Source organism: Atractosteus spatula, chromosome 2, assembly GCF_055471065.1.
Source record: "Atractosteus spatula isolate fAtrSpa1 chromosome 2, fAtrSpa1.hap1, whole genome shotgun sequence".
Classification (NCBI taxonomy): domain Eukaryota; kingdom Metazoa; phylum Chordata; class Actinopteri; order Semionotiformes; family Lepisosteidae; genus Atractosteus; species Atractosteus spatula.
In genome coordinates, this window is record NC_142707.1 from 67,670,924 (window position 1) to 67,688,230 (window position 17,307).

The 17,307-nt window shown below is 36.6% G+C and overlaps 1 protein-coding gene across 8 annotated transcripts in view; it reads left to right on the plus strand.

The window, feature by feature from the left end:
• Nucleotides 1–17,307, plus strand: part of ralgapa2 (Ral GTPase activating protein catalytic subunit alpha 2) — a 195,079-nt gene that overhangs the window by 79,846 nt on the left and 97,926 nt on the right. For 6 of the 8 annotated variants that reach the window (XR_016094193.1, XR_016094194.1, XM_088933581.1 and 3 more), the window contains exons 21-24: nucleotides 3,476–3,634; nucleotides 5,341–5,534; nucleotides 5,947–6,045; nucleotides 7,442–7,597. Coding sequence is in view for 6 of the 8 variants with exons in the window: in XM_088933581.1 (XP_088789707.1) it covers nucleotides 3,476–3,634; nucleotides 5,341–5,534; nucleotides 5,947–6,045; nucleotides 7,442–7,597 (608 nt within the window). In the remaining 2 variants the exon portion in view is untranslated. The remainder of the gene's footprint in view (nucleotides 1–3,475; nucleotides 3,635–5,340; nucleotides 5,535–5,946; nucleotides 6,046–7,441; nucleotides 7,598–17,307) is intronic. The other 2 variants (XM_088933598.1, XM_088933589.1) reach the window with 1 other exon arrangement.

Sequence of the window (17,307 nt, forward strand, 5' to 3'; positions counted from 1 at the left end):
GTAATGTACTGTAGGTGAACTACAGTGGGTATAGGAAGTCACCACCCCCTTTCAAAATGTGTACATTTTGTTGTATTACACACTGAAAATAAAAAACAAATTAAATTAGGCTTGTTCCATTTTAATTTATACACAGTAACCCACATTAGCCAAGTGAAAATAAAATTCTAAAACATTTTAATTAATATTCCAACAGTAAAACCTTATTTGGATAAGTGAACACCCCCCTTACAATTGCATTTGTAAACCTGTTCAGGTATAACCAGTCACCTTACAGATCACACAACAAACTAATTTGCTCCCACCTGTGATCAATTGTGGTGATTATGATTAGTTCAGAATAAAAGCAGCTGTTTCTAGAGGATTCTGCTGCTTGGAAGTGCATTTTAAAGCAAAGAATCCACTGTGGGCGGAAAGGTGCTTTCAAAAGAACTTGGAGATAAAGTTGTGGAAAGGCACAAATCAGGAGTTTGGTATAAAAAGATTTCAACGGCTTTAAGAATCCCATGGAGCACAGTCAAGACCAGCAGTAAGAAGTGGAAGGCGTTTGGCACCACCCAGACCTTGCCTAGATCAGGCCGTCCCTCCAAACTGGATGACCGAGCAAGAAGGAGACTGATCAGAGAGGCTACCAAGAGGCCGATGGCAACTTTGAACGAGCTCCAGGCCTTTATGGCAAAGGGTGGTCATTGTGTGCACGTGACAACAATATCAGGAGGGTGTTCTCTTATCCAACCTACAGTAGTTATTTTACTTTTTTATTTCTTTTTTCACTTGGATATTGGATTTGAAAATGAAACTGGAAAAAGTCTGATTTTGTCTTCTTTTTGGGATTTACTGTAGGGCAACAGTTTTGAAAAGGGGTGGTGACTTTCTATACACAGAGTATATGGTTTAGTTTTCTAACATGTCTCTCCCAGCTATGATTTCATCAGAACCCCTCAGACAAGCACCCCTCTTGTCCAACACTTCTGTCTTTCTTAACATTAAGAATGTGTAGAATATCCTATCTCGCTTTATGTGGGTGCTATTCTATTACTTTTGATGATACTGATGAATCACTTCTTTTTTTACTGTCTTTTAAACAATTATTGCATCCTTTTGGGATGGAAAATTAACTGAAGTGTCCTGCTGCCATTGAATATTTCACTGACGGACATGATTCTACCTGTAAACATACTGATAGTTAAGCTTTTTATGTCTCAGTGTTAAAATTCTTACACCCAGCTGTCAGCTGTGACAGATTTTAATAGATTGGGGTACCTTTCCAAGTAACTAGTGAAATGTTTTAACCTTAAAAATGATCATACTAATTCTCTTCAGTTTGATTTTTCCTCCACTGGCCCCTGTCTCATACTGGACTAAATTGTACTTAATAACCTGTACATTTGTATGTAAGAGTAAGTGGCGTTGTTTTGAATCCCATGAAAATTCCTTGGGCAAATTATCTTTGTCGATCCCTGTTTTTTGTCATTCATATCTTGCAGTTTGACGTTGATACTCCTGTTTTATGGTGGTAACTAGAAGAAGATGTAATGTTCCCTTTCAGATTACAAGAGTTTAGTTTACACAGTATTTAGTTTTGCTGGAATAAGATTTGGCCTTACTTTCTTTAATCTGATTACAGTATGATTCCAGTGAATAAACACTTCAATTAGTAGAAAGTGGTATTTGCCTTCTGCCTATTGTTCATATTACCCGTTTTCAATGTTGGGACAGGTCTCCTCACTCTGTACTCACTGGACATTAGAACAGGGTCATGGTTCTAGACCTCCAGAATTTAACAGAGCCTACGACCCTAGTCCTTCCCATTTCAAAATTTCACAATTTCTCCTTAACTTTTGATAATTAGCAGAGTCAATATATCAATTACGGCTCTGATTGCATCAAACTACTGATTTAGTGAACTAGAAGAGCTACAACTTGAGTAGCCCTGTCTAGTTGATGATGTTTCTTGTGTTACTGTTACATATACAGTATCAACACTCTGACCATCAGCTGGTCAGTTTAAATTTGATCAATATACATATGAGACTACTTGGAGTCATCCCTGGGTTTCACCAGTACTGTGATCCCAAGAATGCTGTGTGCTCTCAGGGTGCGACATACTGTACTCCTTTTTTCACATGATATAAAAGTGTGCAAATCTTTTTGATTTGGTCTTTTCAGCTTTATTATTTTATGCCATAACAAGCTATTTTCTGCATGTACAATAGATGCAATGTGTAATGTTTTGTGATGCATTCAGATGTACAGAAGCACTGTATGTCCATAAAAATGTTACCCCAGGGGACAGTAAAGTTTATCTTATGTTCTTATTTATTACTAAGGATATTTATAAAGGGATAGAGTGGCCGGGCTTATTTATAGTTTTATGATTTACTACAGTGCCTGTTGGCGCAGTGTCTTTAAAGGCTAGTAATCGGTGCACTTATTATGTTACATTAGTGTTTAGGTTGATTCAGATATTTTGGTGCTTTTACATACTTTTGAGAAATTACCGGTGCTTTCCTTTGTTTGTTCTCTTGCAACCCGACATGAGATGTCTGCTTACTCCTCTGCTGTGATTGGCGGGCTGGTGAAGTAGCAGCTTGGGTTCATGTAACCTTTATTGTTTTTCATTTCGCTTATCTGTCCGTTGTGTTATGTGATCAGTTAAGATCTCCAGGTGCCGGTAGTGTGTTCCACTTTGGAAACAACAGGGGTTTTTGCAATGTGCTGCTTTGAATAGGAGTGTTTAAATAACTGCGGACAGGGAGCTAGGGAGTAGAGAAAGGAGCAGCAGCTGGTAACATGGGATGTTTATTCCTGTCACGGCCAAATCCTTCACCTGTCTTACTGGAATTGCATTCAAAGCATGCCTTATTAAATACAGGCCCATACATCTCTTTATGGGGTTTTTTAAAGCACTCTTCTGTTTATTTATGCAGTACACACAGTCTGAAATGTGCACATTGAATGCAGTTATTTTAAATGACAATTGATCATTCTGAACCTTTCTGCTATGAAAAATCTACATTTCTTACAATGCTGAGGCCCGTTTCCCTTCCATCAATATTTGCATCTGATTTGTGAAAATCCCTGTATTAAATGTGCATTCCTTTGATATTAAGGAATATAAACTACTTTTATGAAGTTAGAAATGTTACCATTTTATTTTAGATAAGGTACGATTTGATTCCATAATACAGAGTGATGCGGGGAAAAAAAAGGAATGTTTTCTTTTTTGCTTAGTACTGCACGACTCCTGTACTCATAGGTTGGTTCGTGTGACATTTGAGGTTAATACTTTCCATGGTTTCGTTTGCGGAACAAAAGGCCAGTGCAACAGAATTTGTACTCAAAAGGGGAGCTGTACTTTGCGGTTGAGGAGACAGGATTCAGCTGAGCTTTCATGACTGAAAAAGACGTCCTGGTGGATGCCTGTATATTTTGTGTTCTTGTTAAGCGGAGCTCTTTTTTCCTCCCTGTTTAGGTTCTGACTGTGCCCTTCCTCCCCACTCTGCTTCCTCCTCCCACCCCCAGCTCCCCTCTGCTTCACCAGCTTTGCTAGCGCACCCTGACTGCAAGGACTGCCCCCCACTCCTGGAGGAGACCGTGCACCAATCTGTATTGCACATGCCTGAGGACCTGGGTACTTTCCTGTCCCTTTCCAAGTCTTGATTTATCTGTCTGTGTGATTTCTCTGTGCTGGACTGTCCTGGGAAGGAGCATTTATTGGTGGGGTGTTAAAGCAGTGGGGTGTATGTGCTTGGCTGTTAGCAAAATGAAATGAGAGACTGCCTGCTTCTGTGCTGTGATTTAGCGAGATGTGCCACGCCCCTCCAATCATTCTGTTATGTGCACTGTTATTATTATTAAGTGGAAGCTTTTATGTTGCAAATCAACCTACCTTTCATTTATCAGCTGTGATCGCAATGTGCTCTGCTTTATTTAGTGCTCGATTATATTTGCTTCTGATGAGCTATTGCTAGAATCTTACCCCCGACTAAACATTACATGATTTCCTCAATATAAGTCCATATAGACCCTGTGTGTGTTACCTGTAGAGTTCTGGTGAATTGTGGTCTTTATCATTTAATTTGAAAACAAGAGGGAAAATGTTTAGTGCCATTACTGCTTCTTGACAGAATGCCCCAAGTGTCAGATTTAATCTTGTTTTTCTTCCAAAGAAAAATCTTTAGCTTAGTTGGTGCAACCTCAAAAATAAATAAAAATAACAAAGCTTTCTAAGATGGTAGAATTAAGGAGTGTGCTTGGTTGAACACTCATAGACTTCATTAGGGGGCACTATCTTCCACTATCATCTGCAAAATCTATACTTAAAGTGTTGAAAAATATTTAATACACAACTAGGCCACTGCACAGGCTTATACACTCGTAAATGTGATCATGCATACAGTTGTCCTTCCTTGCTTTATTTCTTTGCTTTATTTCCCAGTTCAGTTTTCTGTATTTGCCTATATTATGTTCCAGAAAATATAGCATCCAAGGCAAGACTACACTGTGAAAGGCAGATAAAAACAGAAAAATACATTTTTATAGGTTATTTGAGCTTTATATTTCAGGACCTGAATATTTCATTGGTGGTTGTTATACAGTAGTTGTGTGCTTCTTAAAAGAGTGCAGGAAATGTGCATAAGATGCATTTTACTCATTTTCTTGGACATTATTAAAATGTTTCAGCTTACAGATGTTCATTCTTGAAGAGCAGAAAGTTTGGATGGAAATGGAACTAGAGTTCCATTTTTTGTGTTATTTTTCTAAGCTTTATGATGGCATCTAACAAGCAATGATGTGTAGGAATTCTATAGCAAAATCATGTGCAATATTTAGGCCAATGAACTTTGTTATACTTTGTTGTGATCCCTACAAGTTGTCACAGTAGTGGAAACTGAAACCTGAAAAACAAGTTAAATTAAGATATGGATTGGTTAATTCTTGACATTGTGATCTGTCAACAATGTGAATGCAATTCAAAATGCTTTTTTTTTCAGTATCTTAAAAAAAATTACACCTTGCCTTTTGAGTTTGTATTCATAGATTTTCACAGAGAAAAAAGAATGATCTAGGTGCTTACTGTAGGTGTCCTGTAACAGCAGTGCTTCCTTTGAGCACCGATAAAGACCACTATTCCTAATTCACTTTCAGCACTGAGATTTTTCTTTGTAGTTTAACAAGGTTCTCGTTAGTGTTATAAAGAAAGCTCACCAATTGTTTATGTTCCCTTCTGGCTCATCACAGATTGTACAGGTAATTTGTATTTCATTTTAATCAGAGGAAATGAAAGCAAAATGTAGATTTTATTGTCTACGTTTGATTTCCACTGTGGCTCTGCAGATAGCAGCGAGTGCCTGGCTGATGACATTAGTATCATTGCTGGGGGCAGTCTCACTGGCTGGCATCCCGACTCTGCAGCTGTGCTGTGGAGAAGAGTTCTGGGAATTCTGGGAGACGTCAACTGCATCCGCTGCCCCAAAATCCATGCCAAGGTGTTCTGCTATCTCTACGAGCTGTGGCACAAGCTGGCAAAGGTAACATTGCTCTGTTTCAGGGCCCACAGATACCTACAGTCCATGTTAACTTCTCAGTCTTTTCATAACAGGTCTTATAAGAACTAGTGCTTGAAAAGGTGTTTATCAGGCTTTTGTCAATTAACAGGAAATAAGGTTTTCAACTGGTGTAAATCTGTGAGGTCATAACTCATTTTTAAATCTAGATTGTAATTTCTTATATTTAAGATGTTCCCCAGAATTTCAGTTCCTGCAGAATTGATTCAGCTGCACGTGCCTGCATTAAAATGGGTTTATGCATCAAAATAGGGGCATTTTCCAATAGATCATGTTGATATTAAGCTGCCATTCTGCACAGTTCAATTAAATATGAATGGCTGAATAGAAATATTTCATCAATGTGATTTGCCAATCATATTGTTTATTATTCTAGATCAGAGACAACCAGGGAATAAGTGTTGATAATCAGTCTTCCCCTCCTCGACCAGTACTCATTCCACCACTGAGGATGTTTGCATCCTGGTTATTTAAGGTAAGATGCATGGTGCTTGTGCTGATAGTTTTAGCTGTGCCCTAACAAGGCAATTCAGATATGTATATTATTATATTTCTGAATTCCTAGCATTCCCCGATTATTGTTTTTCCTCTTTGAACCACTTATTTCTTTGCAATTGCATAACAGTACCTCCGGACTTGAGTGAATTGAAGGAACATGCGACTTTTTGTGTTGATAACTTTAGGGCTGTTGCCAGATTATTGATTACTCATTGTGCTAATTATTTGAATAAAAACTGCATTAGAGTTAGTTGGATAGGGAAAAATTTCGGAGTCACTCGCATTCTCTCTGACTTTTACACCAAACACCAGGGTACTGCCTTAGTCTTGCTTGGGCTGTTCATTTTTTTGGTCAACGTAATTTGATGTCTGAGACAGTAAAACTAATCTGAGTTTTCCCATAGAAAATCTAGCATCAGGGACACATTTAACATATAGAAGGTTATAGATGGAAGGAGTTCACTCAGGCCATGTAGCTCGTTTGGTTGTTAGATCTCATCTGAGTGTTTCTTGAAAGATGCCATAGTATCAATGTGCTAGATAGCTCTCTCAAACTTGTGCCTCCTGTTCTCCGTTTTAAAAACACGTCACCGTAGTTTCCACTTGTGACCTCTGGTTTGTGTTCATTGTTGTTTCTATAGTGCTTTTGTCAGTACCTTCAAGGATTTGAGAACTTGAATCAGGTCTTGTTTTTCGGGGAGGGGGGCTTGTCAGCTGACTCGTTCTTTTCTGAGCTGATTCTAGAGCAACAGAGTCTTCTTTGTTCAACACTGTACACAATACTATAAATTAAGTCTTCCTTGTGCACTGCACGATTTTAGAATTTTTAAATTCTTCACTTTTTAACTAAGTATCCTAGCATTCTGTTTGCCTATTGATGTGTTCCCTACATCGTGCCTAAAACTGTTCTTCCAGCTCAGCTTTCCCCATTTTGTATTTATAGTTTGTTGTTTCTTCCTACATGTAACACGTTTCATGCACTTTACCATTCTGTGTCATCTGCTCATTTTGAATTTGGAATTTCCTTTGCTGCTTCTACGGTGTTTGCTAATCCACACTTTGGTGTCACCCGTGAATTTGATAGAAATGAAGAAGAGCAGTGTTTGTAATGCAGACCCCTGTGGTACTCCGCTAATTGCATCAACTCTATATGGGCTTTAATCCCTTATCTGCATGCTGTTTTGTATCCATTTTGTATCCATTATCCATTAGTTCTCAATCCGCTGAAAAGTTGCTCTTTTTTTGTTACTTTTTGCTTGAAATTATTTTGTGTTAGTGAAACAATTGAACATTTCATTCAGATTAATTCGATTTTTGATACATATACTGTATATCAATTTTGTCTTTTTTCTTTAAATGCTCACATTTTGAAGGCTACAGCTCTGCCTCCTCAGTTCAAAGAAGGGCAACTCCAGGCCTACAAGCTGATCTGCGAGATGATGACCAAACATCAGGATGTTCTTCCCAATTCTGATTTCCTTGTACACTTCTACCACGTCATGCATAAGGCCTTTACCAGCGAAGATCAGGTAAATCAGTGCTTCTCTCTTCCCTGTATGGTGTAAGGATTTAAATTTTCTCTTTTTTCTTCCCCCTGCTTTACTGATATGCTGATCATCCCTTAGAAGCACTGCTGGACAGATTTGTTCCCTAATGGCCACTTTCTGAACTGTTTTATTCTCGTAAACCAGGTGATCACATGCACCCTGTAACAATAACTGTTCTATAATAAGTGGCCTATTAAGACAATATTCTGAAGAAGTTGTCTGATAGGTATTATCAACCTGTCAGGTTATTGATTTAAACATTAAAGAGTTCTAATGCTTGTATTTTTACACTTTACACTTTCTAGGTTACACAGTTTGCATGCTGACATTTACCAAGCACTGTATCACACAAGATGTGCTGCATACAGTATGTACTTTCTTGGCAGAGCTGTTTTTCTTGCAGTATCCACTAGATGGCAGTGTGCTGTAAGATTTAAGCTGCTACCACTCCTGACAAATGATCTATGTAAAAATCGTTTTTAAGTACACAAAAAAAAACCCTCTCTGGACCGGTTGCACAGTATGTCCAAATTGCTTTGCTTAGCATTATTTTTCTGAGTGTTAAAAAACATAAACCCAGTCAATCTACTGTTCGTTCTTGTGCAAAAATTGCCAGACTGTTCTTCTTAACTATTGCTTCTAACGGGACATACTGTAAGTATTCACATGTGGGGGGCACACATGCACTTTCCCAAAATCTTTCTGGAATCTTCTTTTATGTTATCTTTTAATCTTCACAGCTTTGTCTTATTTTGCTTCCTTTTTTAGTGAGCGTAGTTTTTTTTTCTTTTCACTCCTCATGGTGGTGCAGTTGTCATTATGTTGACGGTTTGGTTCTTGAGCATAGCAGGAAAAACCAATGAAATGATGAAATCCCTGGTCAAGTAATGTTGATGTGTGCAATAATGTCAATTATCTGTGATAAAATATGTAAACCCAAGTTAAACTTGTCTCCGGCTGTTCAGAACCATTAGGAGGGAAGTAGGTCAGTCAGGCATTTTAAAGAGGGGAAGCCACAGTGAGTATTTAAAGTCTCTGCATATTCAGGAAACTTGAAGGGAAGAACCAAGATGGATTGTCAGTGATGTGAGAGTCTGGAATAAGATGCTCAGCATTGTTGTCAAAACAACGGATACCCTGTCTTCTTCCAGATGGGTAGATAATTCAAATCCTTGGATCATGTACTGTAGCCACTAGCAACCAAACTTACTAAGTGGGCCAAATGGCCTTGTCTCGTTTGTAACCTTTCTTATGTTCTTGAGTCCTGGCCCGTGTCTGGGAGGTTTCCACGGTATCTGGTTTGAGCTTTCAAGCTGTTGGGTACCCTTGGAAACTCTCGAGTGTAAGCCTTGTGCAGTTCATCAAGCGGCGCTGGCACAAATACACGACTCCAGAAAGGTCACAGAAGAAGCCATTTGTCAAGAGCTGTGGTCATATGTTTCAGACTTCAGAGCCATTATTAAATTCAATTATAACCAACATTAAATGATCAGTGTATGAACTAGCAGGTTGTGGGGCATCAGGCTAAGATTATATCGTTGATTGTGCTTGCGGGATTGGTGCGAATGGCCACGGGAATTAGTTTCATTTACAGCTGACATAATAATAAATCATAATTTTATTTAATAAATAACTTAATAAATAATTAATTTAATAAATAACTTTATTTTATGTAGCGCCTTATAGAGGTGGCTTCTCAAAGCGCTTTTCAGAATGACAACAACAATAAATAAAAAAAACAATATACAAAATAAAACACAGTTACAATACACAGAGGAGACCATGGATGGTGGTACTAAGTATAGTAGGAGCAGAGGGATAAAGAGTGGAAGCAGTTAAGTAAAGGCTCTTCTAAAGAAGAAGGTTTTGAGCCTGGATTCCTTGGGGAGAGAGTTCCAGAGCTTGGGGGCATAACAGGAGAAGGAGAAGGCCCATAGAGTGTAGACGGGCTTGAGGGACAGTTAGGAGACCAGAGTTAGAGGAGCTAACTCTAGCTAGAGTTAGAGGTGGGGAGTAGGGTGATAATAGTTCAGACAGGTACTAAGGTGCCAAGCCATGCATGGCCTTATAGGTGAGCATGAGATCTGTTAATAGACATCAAGCTGAAATTAATGCAATAAGCAGCATGCTTCTGTATCATTGAAAGTAATGCCAGATTAAGCTTTTATGTATTTTGCTTGTTCATTGTTTTGATTTGTACATCATATTTCCATACACACACAGCAACATGTTAAAAAAATGCCATTGAGTATACCACATTTCAGTGGCTTACAGTATGTACTTAATCGTTTGTTCCCTAAACCCCTTACTAAATATACCCTTAAGCAGAGTACTGCCCAGGAATCAGCCTTATTATTATTAAAATAGCACAGGATTAAATGCATTGTTACACATTATTCAGAATGGCTAGTTTTATATCTTTTGATTTTTTACTTAGGAATGACAATGGTGATGTGAAAATACGCGAGAAGCAGTTCCAGTTCATGTCTCTCAAAAGACAAAATATAAAAAATGAAAAATAATATTATGAAACACTGTAGTAAAAAAATGTAAATGTTTTTGCTTTTGTTAATTAGTAATAATTCATACTGTGTGCTGAGTTAACTAAGTTTGGGGTGTTCAGCAACAACAACAGTGCATCTTTTGAAAAAGTCATTTTTGAGAATTGCCATGTTTTTATATAGGAAGAAAATTTAGTGTTTGGGATTTTGTTTGCATTTGTAATCTTTTCTTTTTTTCCACCTTCTCTCTTTCTCTCAGTACTTTAAGTACTGGGATATTGAGCACATGAGATCCTATCACAATTAGGTATATACTGTACTGTATACAATAAGGAAGACTTCCATCTGCTGCTAAGTAAACTTTTTAAGTTACAGGTTATGGGTGTGACCTTTAGGATAATGTAATACTGGCAATGCATGATGAATGAATTGTGGAAATGGCATTTAGAGAATCAAATATGTTTTGATGAAACCTCATTTTTACTGCAGCAAATATAAACGTTGTTGAGTTTGTTGAGCTGAACTAATGTTTTTGTCACTTTTCTTTTTTGAAATGGTTTGAAAAATTTTAGAAAAATATTTCTAGGGGTGTTGACACTTTATCCATTATTTTAAACAGATGTAAAAAACATAATCATAACATACAGTGCACTGTTTATTCTTTAAGCATTAAAATCAAACTAATTAAAATAAATATTACCTTTTATGCAAAGACATTACACTGCTGACAAAAAATGGAGCCTGTTTCCTATGAAAATAATCAAAATGGTCTTGATCTCTGAACAAAGTAGAGAAAATGAAATTCCATTTTAGGTGAGAAAGATAAAAACAAAAACAAGTGCCAAACTGCTTATTACTAGAGCACTTTTTATTTTTTCTTTATTATGGTTATGAGCATAAAAGTACGACTCTGCATCATATGTTAAAGTAAAAAGCATTTTTCCTCTCTGTGCAATAATGAAGAGCAAACTATACCCTGATGTCAAAATTCAGTTTCCACCACAAGTATTGATAAAAGCTACTCTTAGTGTTTAATTTCACCAAAAATAAGAAGACAAACAAAATAAACCCTGAAGGTCCCATCTCTTAGTATTGGAGAGTGGGGAGGAACAAAGAAAATATTTTTCTAGATGCACTTATCTGATCATTCCTCTATATTTAATTTTCTATATCTAAAGTATATAGATCAAGATCAGTGTTTTAATTAATTATGATGATCTTTAACTTTTCCTTAAATGTAAAACAGCATTTCAGTACTTTGTTTCATATTGCTGAAAGAAATGTTGTAGAATTCCAGCTACAATATCTATCATACCAACATCAACACTGATTCCTTCACATTTTTAACTGTATAAATTGTTAGTCTTTCAATGAGATTTGGGCTAGATTTTAACTTCAGTTTTTGTTCAGCAAGTGCCTTTCTTGGTATCTGAGCAAATGTCTCTTTTATATTTCTGTGCAGATGGTAAAACTGGCTTTTTCCTAAAAGCATTTTAAAGTTTTCTTGGTGGTTCTGGCCTTTGATCTGTTTTCTTATTGGTATTGTCGGATGCAGCCTTAATGTAGCTTCCAACAAAATCCTCTATTCTCCTGAAAACACTTTTAGCTCACAAATATAACATGCCAATGCATTTTCACATGATCCTCTTGCAACTAAAATTTTCCCTAAATTAATAATGTAGGTTTCAAAATGATTGCAGGAACATTGTGGCTGAGGGTTTATTTATTATTTAGATACATGTATAGAATATGCACTGTACCATGTACTGTATGTTTATATTTTATTGTTAGCCCACATCTACTGTATATTTGCATTAGCTAGTAAAGCAAGTCTGTTTTCAAGATGCAGCACACAGTATAATATATGTAATTAATTACTACAATTATGTGAATTTAAAAGGGTGGCAGAACAATGATTATATCAAGGTTAGCATCTAGGGCTTTTATTGTATAGAAATGAGATGCTGTTGGAGGGATTGTGTTATATTCTTTGGCTTTGTTATTACAAAATACAATATGGGGACTTCTGCTGTTCAGTTGGCACAGGCTTACGGGGATGTGCACTGGAGCGTGTACAGATTGGATGGAAAATAGTCTGCATGCTGCACAATAGGCAAACAGCTTGGCTGTTTTACATGAAAAAGTCCCTTTAACAGTAGGCTGGCTCTCGTGCTTAAAACACAAACACACAAGGTGCATCAGTGACATTTTAACATGCACACGTTTGGTAGTAATTAATACTGTGTGCTGAGTTAAATCAGTTTGGGGTGTCCGGCAACAGCAACAATGCATCTTTTGAAAAGGTCATTTTTGAGGATTGACATATTTTGATATAGGAAGACAATTTAGTGTTTGGGATTTTTTTCGTTTGTTCATGTATTCATTTTATGTTTCTGTGTTTATACATTCCCTAAGTTGAGAAGCCATCACTGCTAGGATCAACAGGAGTTCGGAGTCTTATGGGACTGACTGGGCTGTTGTAGGGCTACTTCGGAAGTTTTCTGAAATCTCCAGCTTGGAAGGGAGAATTTAATTTAAATGCCTGGCTTTTGTAAACATTTAATCGATTGACACTGTAGAAACGTTTTTCATTTTACGGGTACTTTACCTCATTCACCTCTTCCATGCAAAGAAGTGTATAGCTCCCTCACTAACAGAACTTTAGAGACAGCTGTCAAAACTGGGACAAGAGATAGTAGTGAAAACCTGTTTACAAGTCAACTGCCGACGTGCTGAGCAATAAGCAACTGTTTCGTTAAAACATGGAATATTTAGTTACCAAAACATTAGGGAAAAAAATATTATTTTTTTAGTTACTCTGTTCTGTGAGGTAATGTACACAGAATTCATTATCTTTACATGGAGAGGAGATCACAGTCGAATACATGCGAAGGGATCTATGCAAATGGAAGTGTCTGATCTAATAAGAAAAAAACAACTGAAAAGGAATGTAGGCTGACAGTTTGGATGTCCAAGGCCAACTGTTTCTTAATTATCTCTTGATTTGCATTTCATCTGAATTCTGCAGACTATAAAACTACCAGATATTGGTATTAAAGATGCATTTAAAGGCTAATTGGATTTAAGCATGGTGATTAAAGACCATAGGAGATTGTTATAATCTATCAGGAAGAAATTGCCAGAACCTTTTTGCCTTTCCTGTGTTAACATGTGAAAGATCGGTACTGCACAATCTAGAGTAGAAAGTGAATGAACACTACTCTGGAACTAATCCGTTCCTGAGCAATGCAGTATCATTTGGATGCTGACATGTGGATACCTACCTACAGTATGATATGCTTTATAGTAATGGTAATGATGCCCCAAGTACACAAGACAATTACTGTAGCTGTTTTACTTATAAACGAAGGTAAAATTTCTGTGCTGAGTCTGCTGACCGTAACCCATTCCCATTTTTATTTTGCGACCTACACAGCATAAATATGATCTGAGGTGATGGTATGAAGTGTGAAGCACAGATGTTTATATGCTATTAGAGTGCCAAGGCAGAATGTCTGAAGTGTTTGTAGCTGTGTATGGGCTACTAGAAAGGATATTTTGGTCAGAAATGTTTGAAATTAAAAGCCAGCAAGATTTCTGTTGCATTTTCTTTCAAGATGCTTAATTACAATTAATGCAATACGTTTCAATTAATTCTTATTTCCTAGCATATTACTAGGAGGTTTCATAAATGAGTGCAGTCATAACGGAAATATTCTGAGAAGCATATATATCCATTTCGGACATGCTCATGAGCCTCGATAAATGCAGTGGCTTCTAACTTTGACTACATATGGAAGGAAAAGAAAAGAGAAATGAGAAATATCTTCACTGAGTCTCCTGAATGGCAGGTTGAGCTCTAGGATAACAGATTCGAGCCTCGTGTTACTAGCCGACTGTGACTGGGATTCCCTCAGTGGGGGCACACAGCTGGATGGCAGCTATTTGGGCAGGGTGACCCTTGGCCAATTAAAAGACAGGGGCATGATGTGCTGTTAGTGAAGGCCGTGTTTCTTCTCCAACTGGTACAAAACCTTCAGTGAGGGGCACTGGTACCTGTGACTGGCTACACCTCCTCTTTCTCCCTAGTCTTGCTCATAGGATTCATAGCGGTAAAACAGTGCATAAAAAATACAGAATTGCCTACATCAAACTGGGTAGTGTAAGAAAAGTAATTGGAGATGTTTTTTTTTATATGTATAGATTGTTTTTTGTATTTTAAATTTAATTTTTTAGTTTGTTTTTGTGTTTAGATGGCTCAGCTGTTATAGTGTTGTGAAATGGCAAAAGCAGCAAATGCACATTGCCATAATTTATAGCGACTGAGAGCGCTTAAGATCTGTAACCCTGAAATGTTGTCTTATACAACATCTCAATCTACAGCATTTTATTCAGAGAATGACTTCAGAAAGTAGGCTTTGAGAAGTCAGCAAAGGACTAATCACACCTTACATTTGTATTATAATTAATACTAATAGTAATCTTACTGTGAACCGGATATTAATTAACATTATGGCTTATTTATTTGATTTGAACATCATGTCCACTATAATAAAATCTGAATTTATTCTAATAATTAATGTTCCTGACAAAGGTTCTTATAGCATGGTATGGTGGTTCCCATGCAAACTGAACAAAGTAATAATAAAACCAATATAGCCGATACCCTGGCTTTTCTCAGGATACAAATGGATGGATTTCTGCTAGATGGGCCAAATAGCCTCCTTTTGTTTGTAACCTTTCTTATATTCTTACTCTTATTTCCTTAAAACAAACATACATTTTTTTTTTATTTTTGTAACCATAATTAGACTTCTTATCAGGAAAGGATATTTAAGGTAACTGGAAAAAAAACTGCTACCACTACTGTATGTGGTATAAATGTCAGCATGTCACATAGGATACTTTAAAATACATTTTTCCAGCAAGTGTACAGTACGTGCTGCACACCACGTCAATCCCTGATTATAAACTAAAAAGTAAATAATACATTTTATGAAAATGTTAAAAATAAGTTCGCCTGTGTATTGTATGTTGATAATTACTGTACATTCAGTGCAGCCCATAAAAAAAACCCTAAAAAAACTACATGGCATTTGTCTTTTTAAGCCAGACTTTGAAAAGATAGTTTATTAGAATAGATCTTACAGTTAAAGAGATGTTTACAAAAAAGGAAGAAATGCAACATGTTGTTTTCTTTTGTCTTTTACTTCACTTTATTATGTGTCGTAAGTAAAGCAGGGCTATGAGTTATCCAACAAGAGCATCATATTTTCGCGATATGTCGATGCATATGTATTAAAGAATAAACTTTACGATTCCTTACTAAAAAAAAGTAAATATAGGAATTTTCTTTTTAAAACCTGAGTGGAGACATAGCATGGGTCAGTTTTGAATCAAAATTGAAACTGTTTGTTCTCATGTATTCCATTGCCTTCATTTAGCCTTGTGTATCTCTATATAATACCATATGTAAATATAAAACCATATGAGTTTTACTGTTTGACTATTGATTTTGCAATATATTCCTACCTGTCTCCTATCCCACCATGGGGCCTGTTTGGAAGTGAAACCTTTAGTTTGTCTCTAGAAACCTGCCTTTGAATTTTAAGTCTTTCTTTTTTTCTTTTAGCAGAATAAATGATCAATTCTGTCATTCTTATTCTGAAAATAACAACGGAAACGATGTCGTAAATATGTATGTAAATTGTGAGTGAAAATTGCCGAGGAGAAACAGAATTACATTTGTCTTTTCAGCTGGGTAATGAAAAGTGGGAATTAACAATAAACAAATATACAGTAACTACCCATTTCTGCTACATTCATTCGAAAATGCCCCGGTCTTAGTAGATGGATCTGTAATTTTGGTAACTGGGTTTTGAATACATTTAAAACTTTTCAGTCTTCTGTTTCCCGACCTTAAAATTCAGGCAAGCTGCATTGACTGGGAAGGGTTAATCAGCTTTCCCCAAACTACATTAATGCACCTTTTGTTGTTAAAAACATGCTTTGTGCACAAGGAGATATAGTGCCTTTTTTTATTTCCACAAAGAAATCCCAAATTATGTTTCTGTAATTATGCATACAATGGAAATGTTTTCAGAATTGCCTCTTCCTCTAAAATGCTCATTTTGTGTAATCATCCAAGGGTTCAGAGCCACTAATTACCAGAAATTGTTCTACACATTACATGTTCCAAAGGTCAATTACAGGAGAATGAAGAAAAGTGTCAATCCAACCAAATGCGTAAGCCAATTTTCTGTTACTGCCGCAACATGTTGTCTTTATTGCTTTTGTTTTTCCCATTCACTGTTTACAAAGCGTTCAATTAAAGTGATTCATTTACCTGGTAGTGAGCAGCTGAACATAGCTGGTATTTATAGAGCAGTGCTTTACAGAAATGTGCTTTTTAAAAAAAAGAAGAAAGCATTTCTGTTTGAACTATCTGATTTTTACAATTTGATTGATACTGGGCAGATGTGACTACTCTGCACCTTTCCTATAAACATGTGGCCAGGAGATAAGCAGGGCATAGCATATGATGTCGCCATCAGCTTTGTTTATTCATGCCTCCTATAGTTGTACCTATTGTTCTGAAAATAGCAGTTGAATAATCTTTATTAATATCTGTTTGTCCTACAAATACTCTTTTAACTCTGTAACCAAAGGTTTCAGTTAAAGTAAGATTTGTATTAAACTGTCATGAAAAATGTCATGTGTTTCTGCCTTAAATACTGGGTTAGAAGCATTTCCTGAAATTGATGGATATCTGCATACTTTTGATGTATTGCTTGAAAAGAGACGTAACATTTCGGCTGTGGAGCCTTCTTCAGGTGTGTGAGGAGGACTTCACACCTGCAGACGGCTCCAGAGCCAAAGCGTTGTGTCACTTTTTATCTTTTCCTTTCAGTAATGCATTTAGTTGAGCTGCCTTATAAAGGTTCTTTAATTGCTTAAACTCTGCATTGGAGCAGATAAACAGAACAAAGTTTACAAAAGAAAAGACAGTGAAATATAGTATCAGAGATGCATAATTAAAGCGGTGATATGTGTCATTTTTTTAGCAATTTAAGAATTGAAAATTGTATTGGAAAACAAAGGGTGTTTCTAGATTGTCTTTTGGTATGGATTTAATATGGACAGCATTGTCAACTGATTATCTACCTACAAGGTGAGTTCAAGTTACAAAAA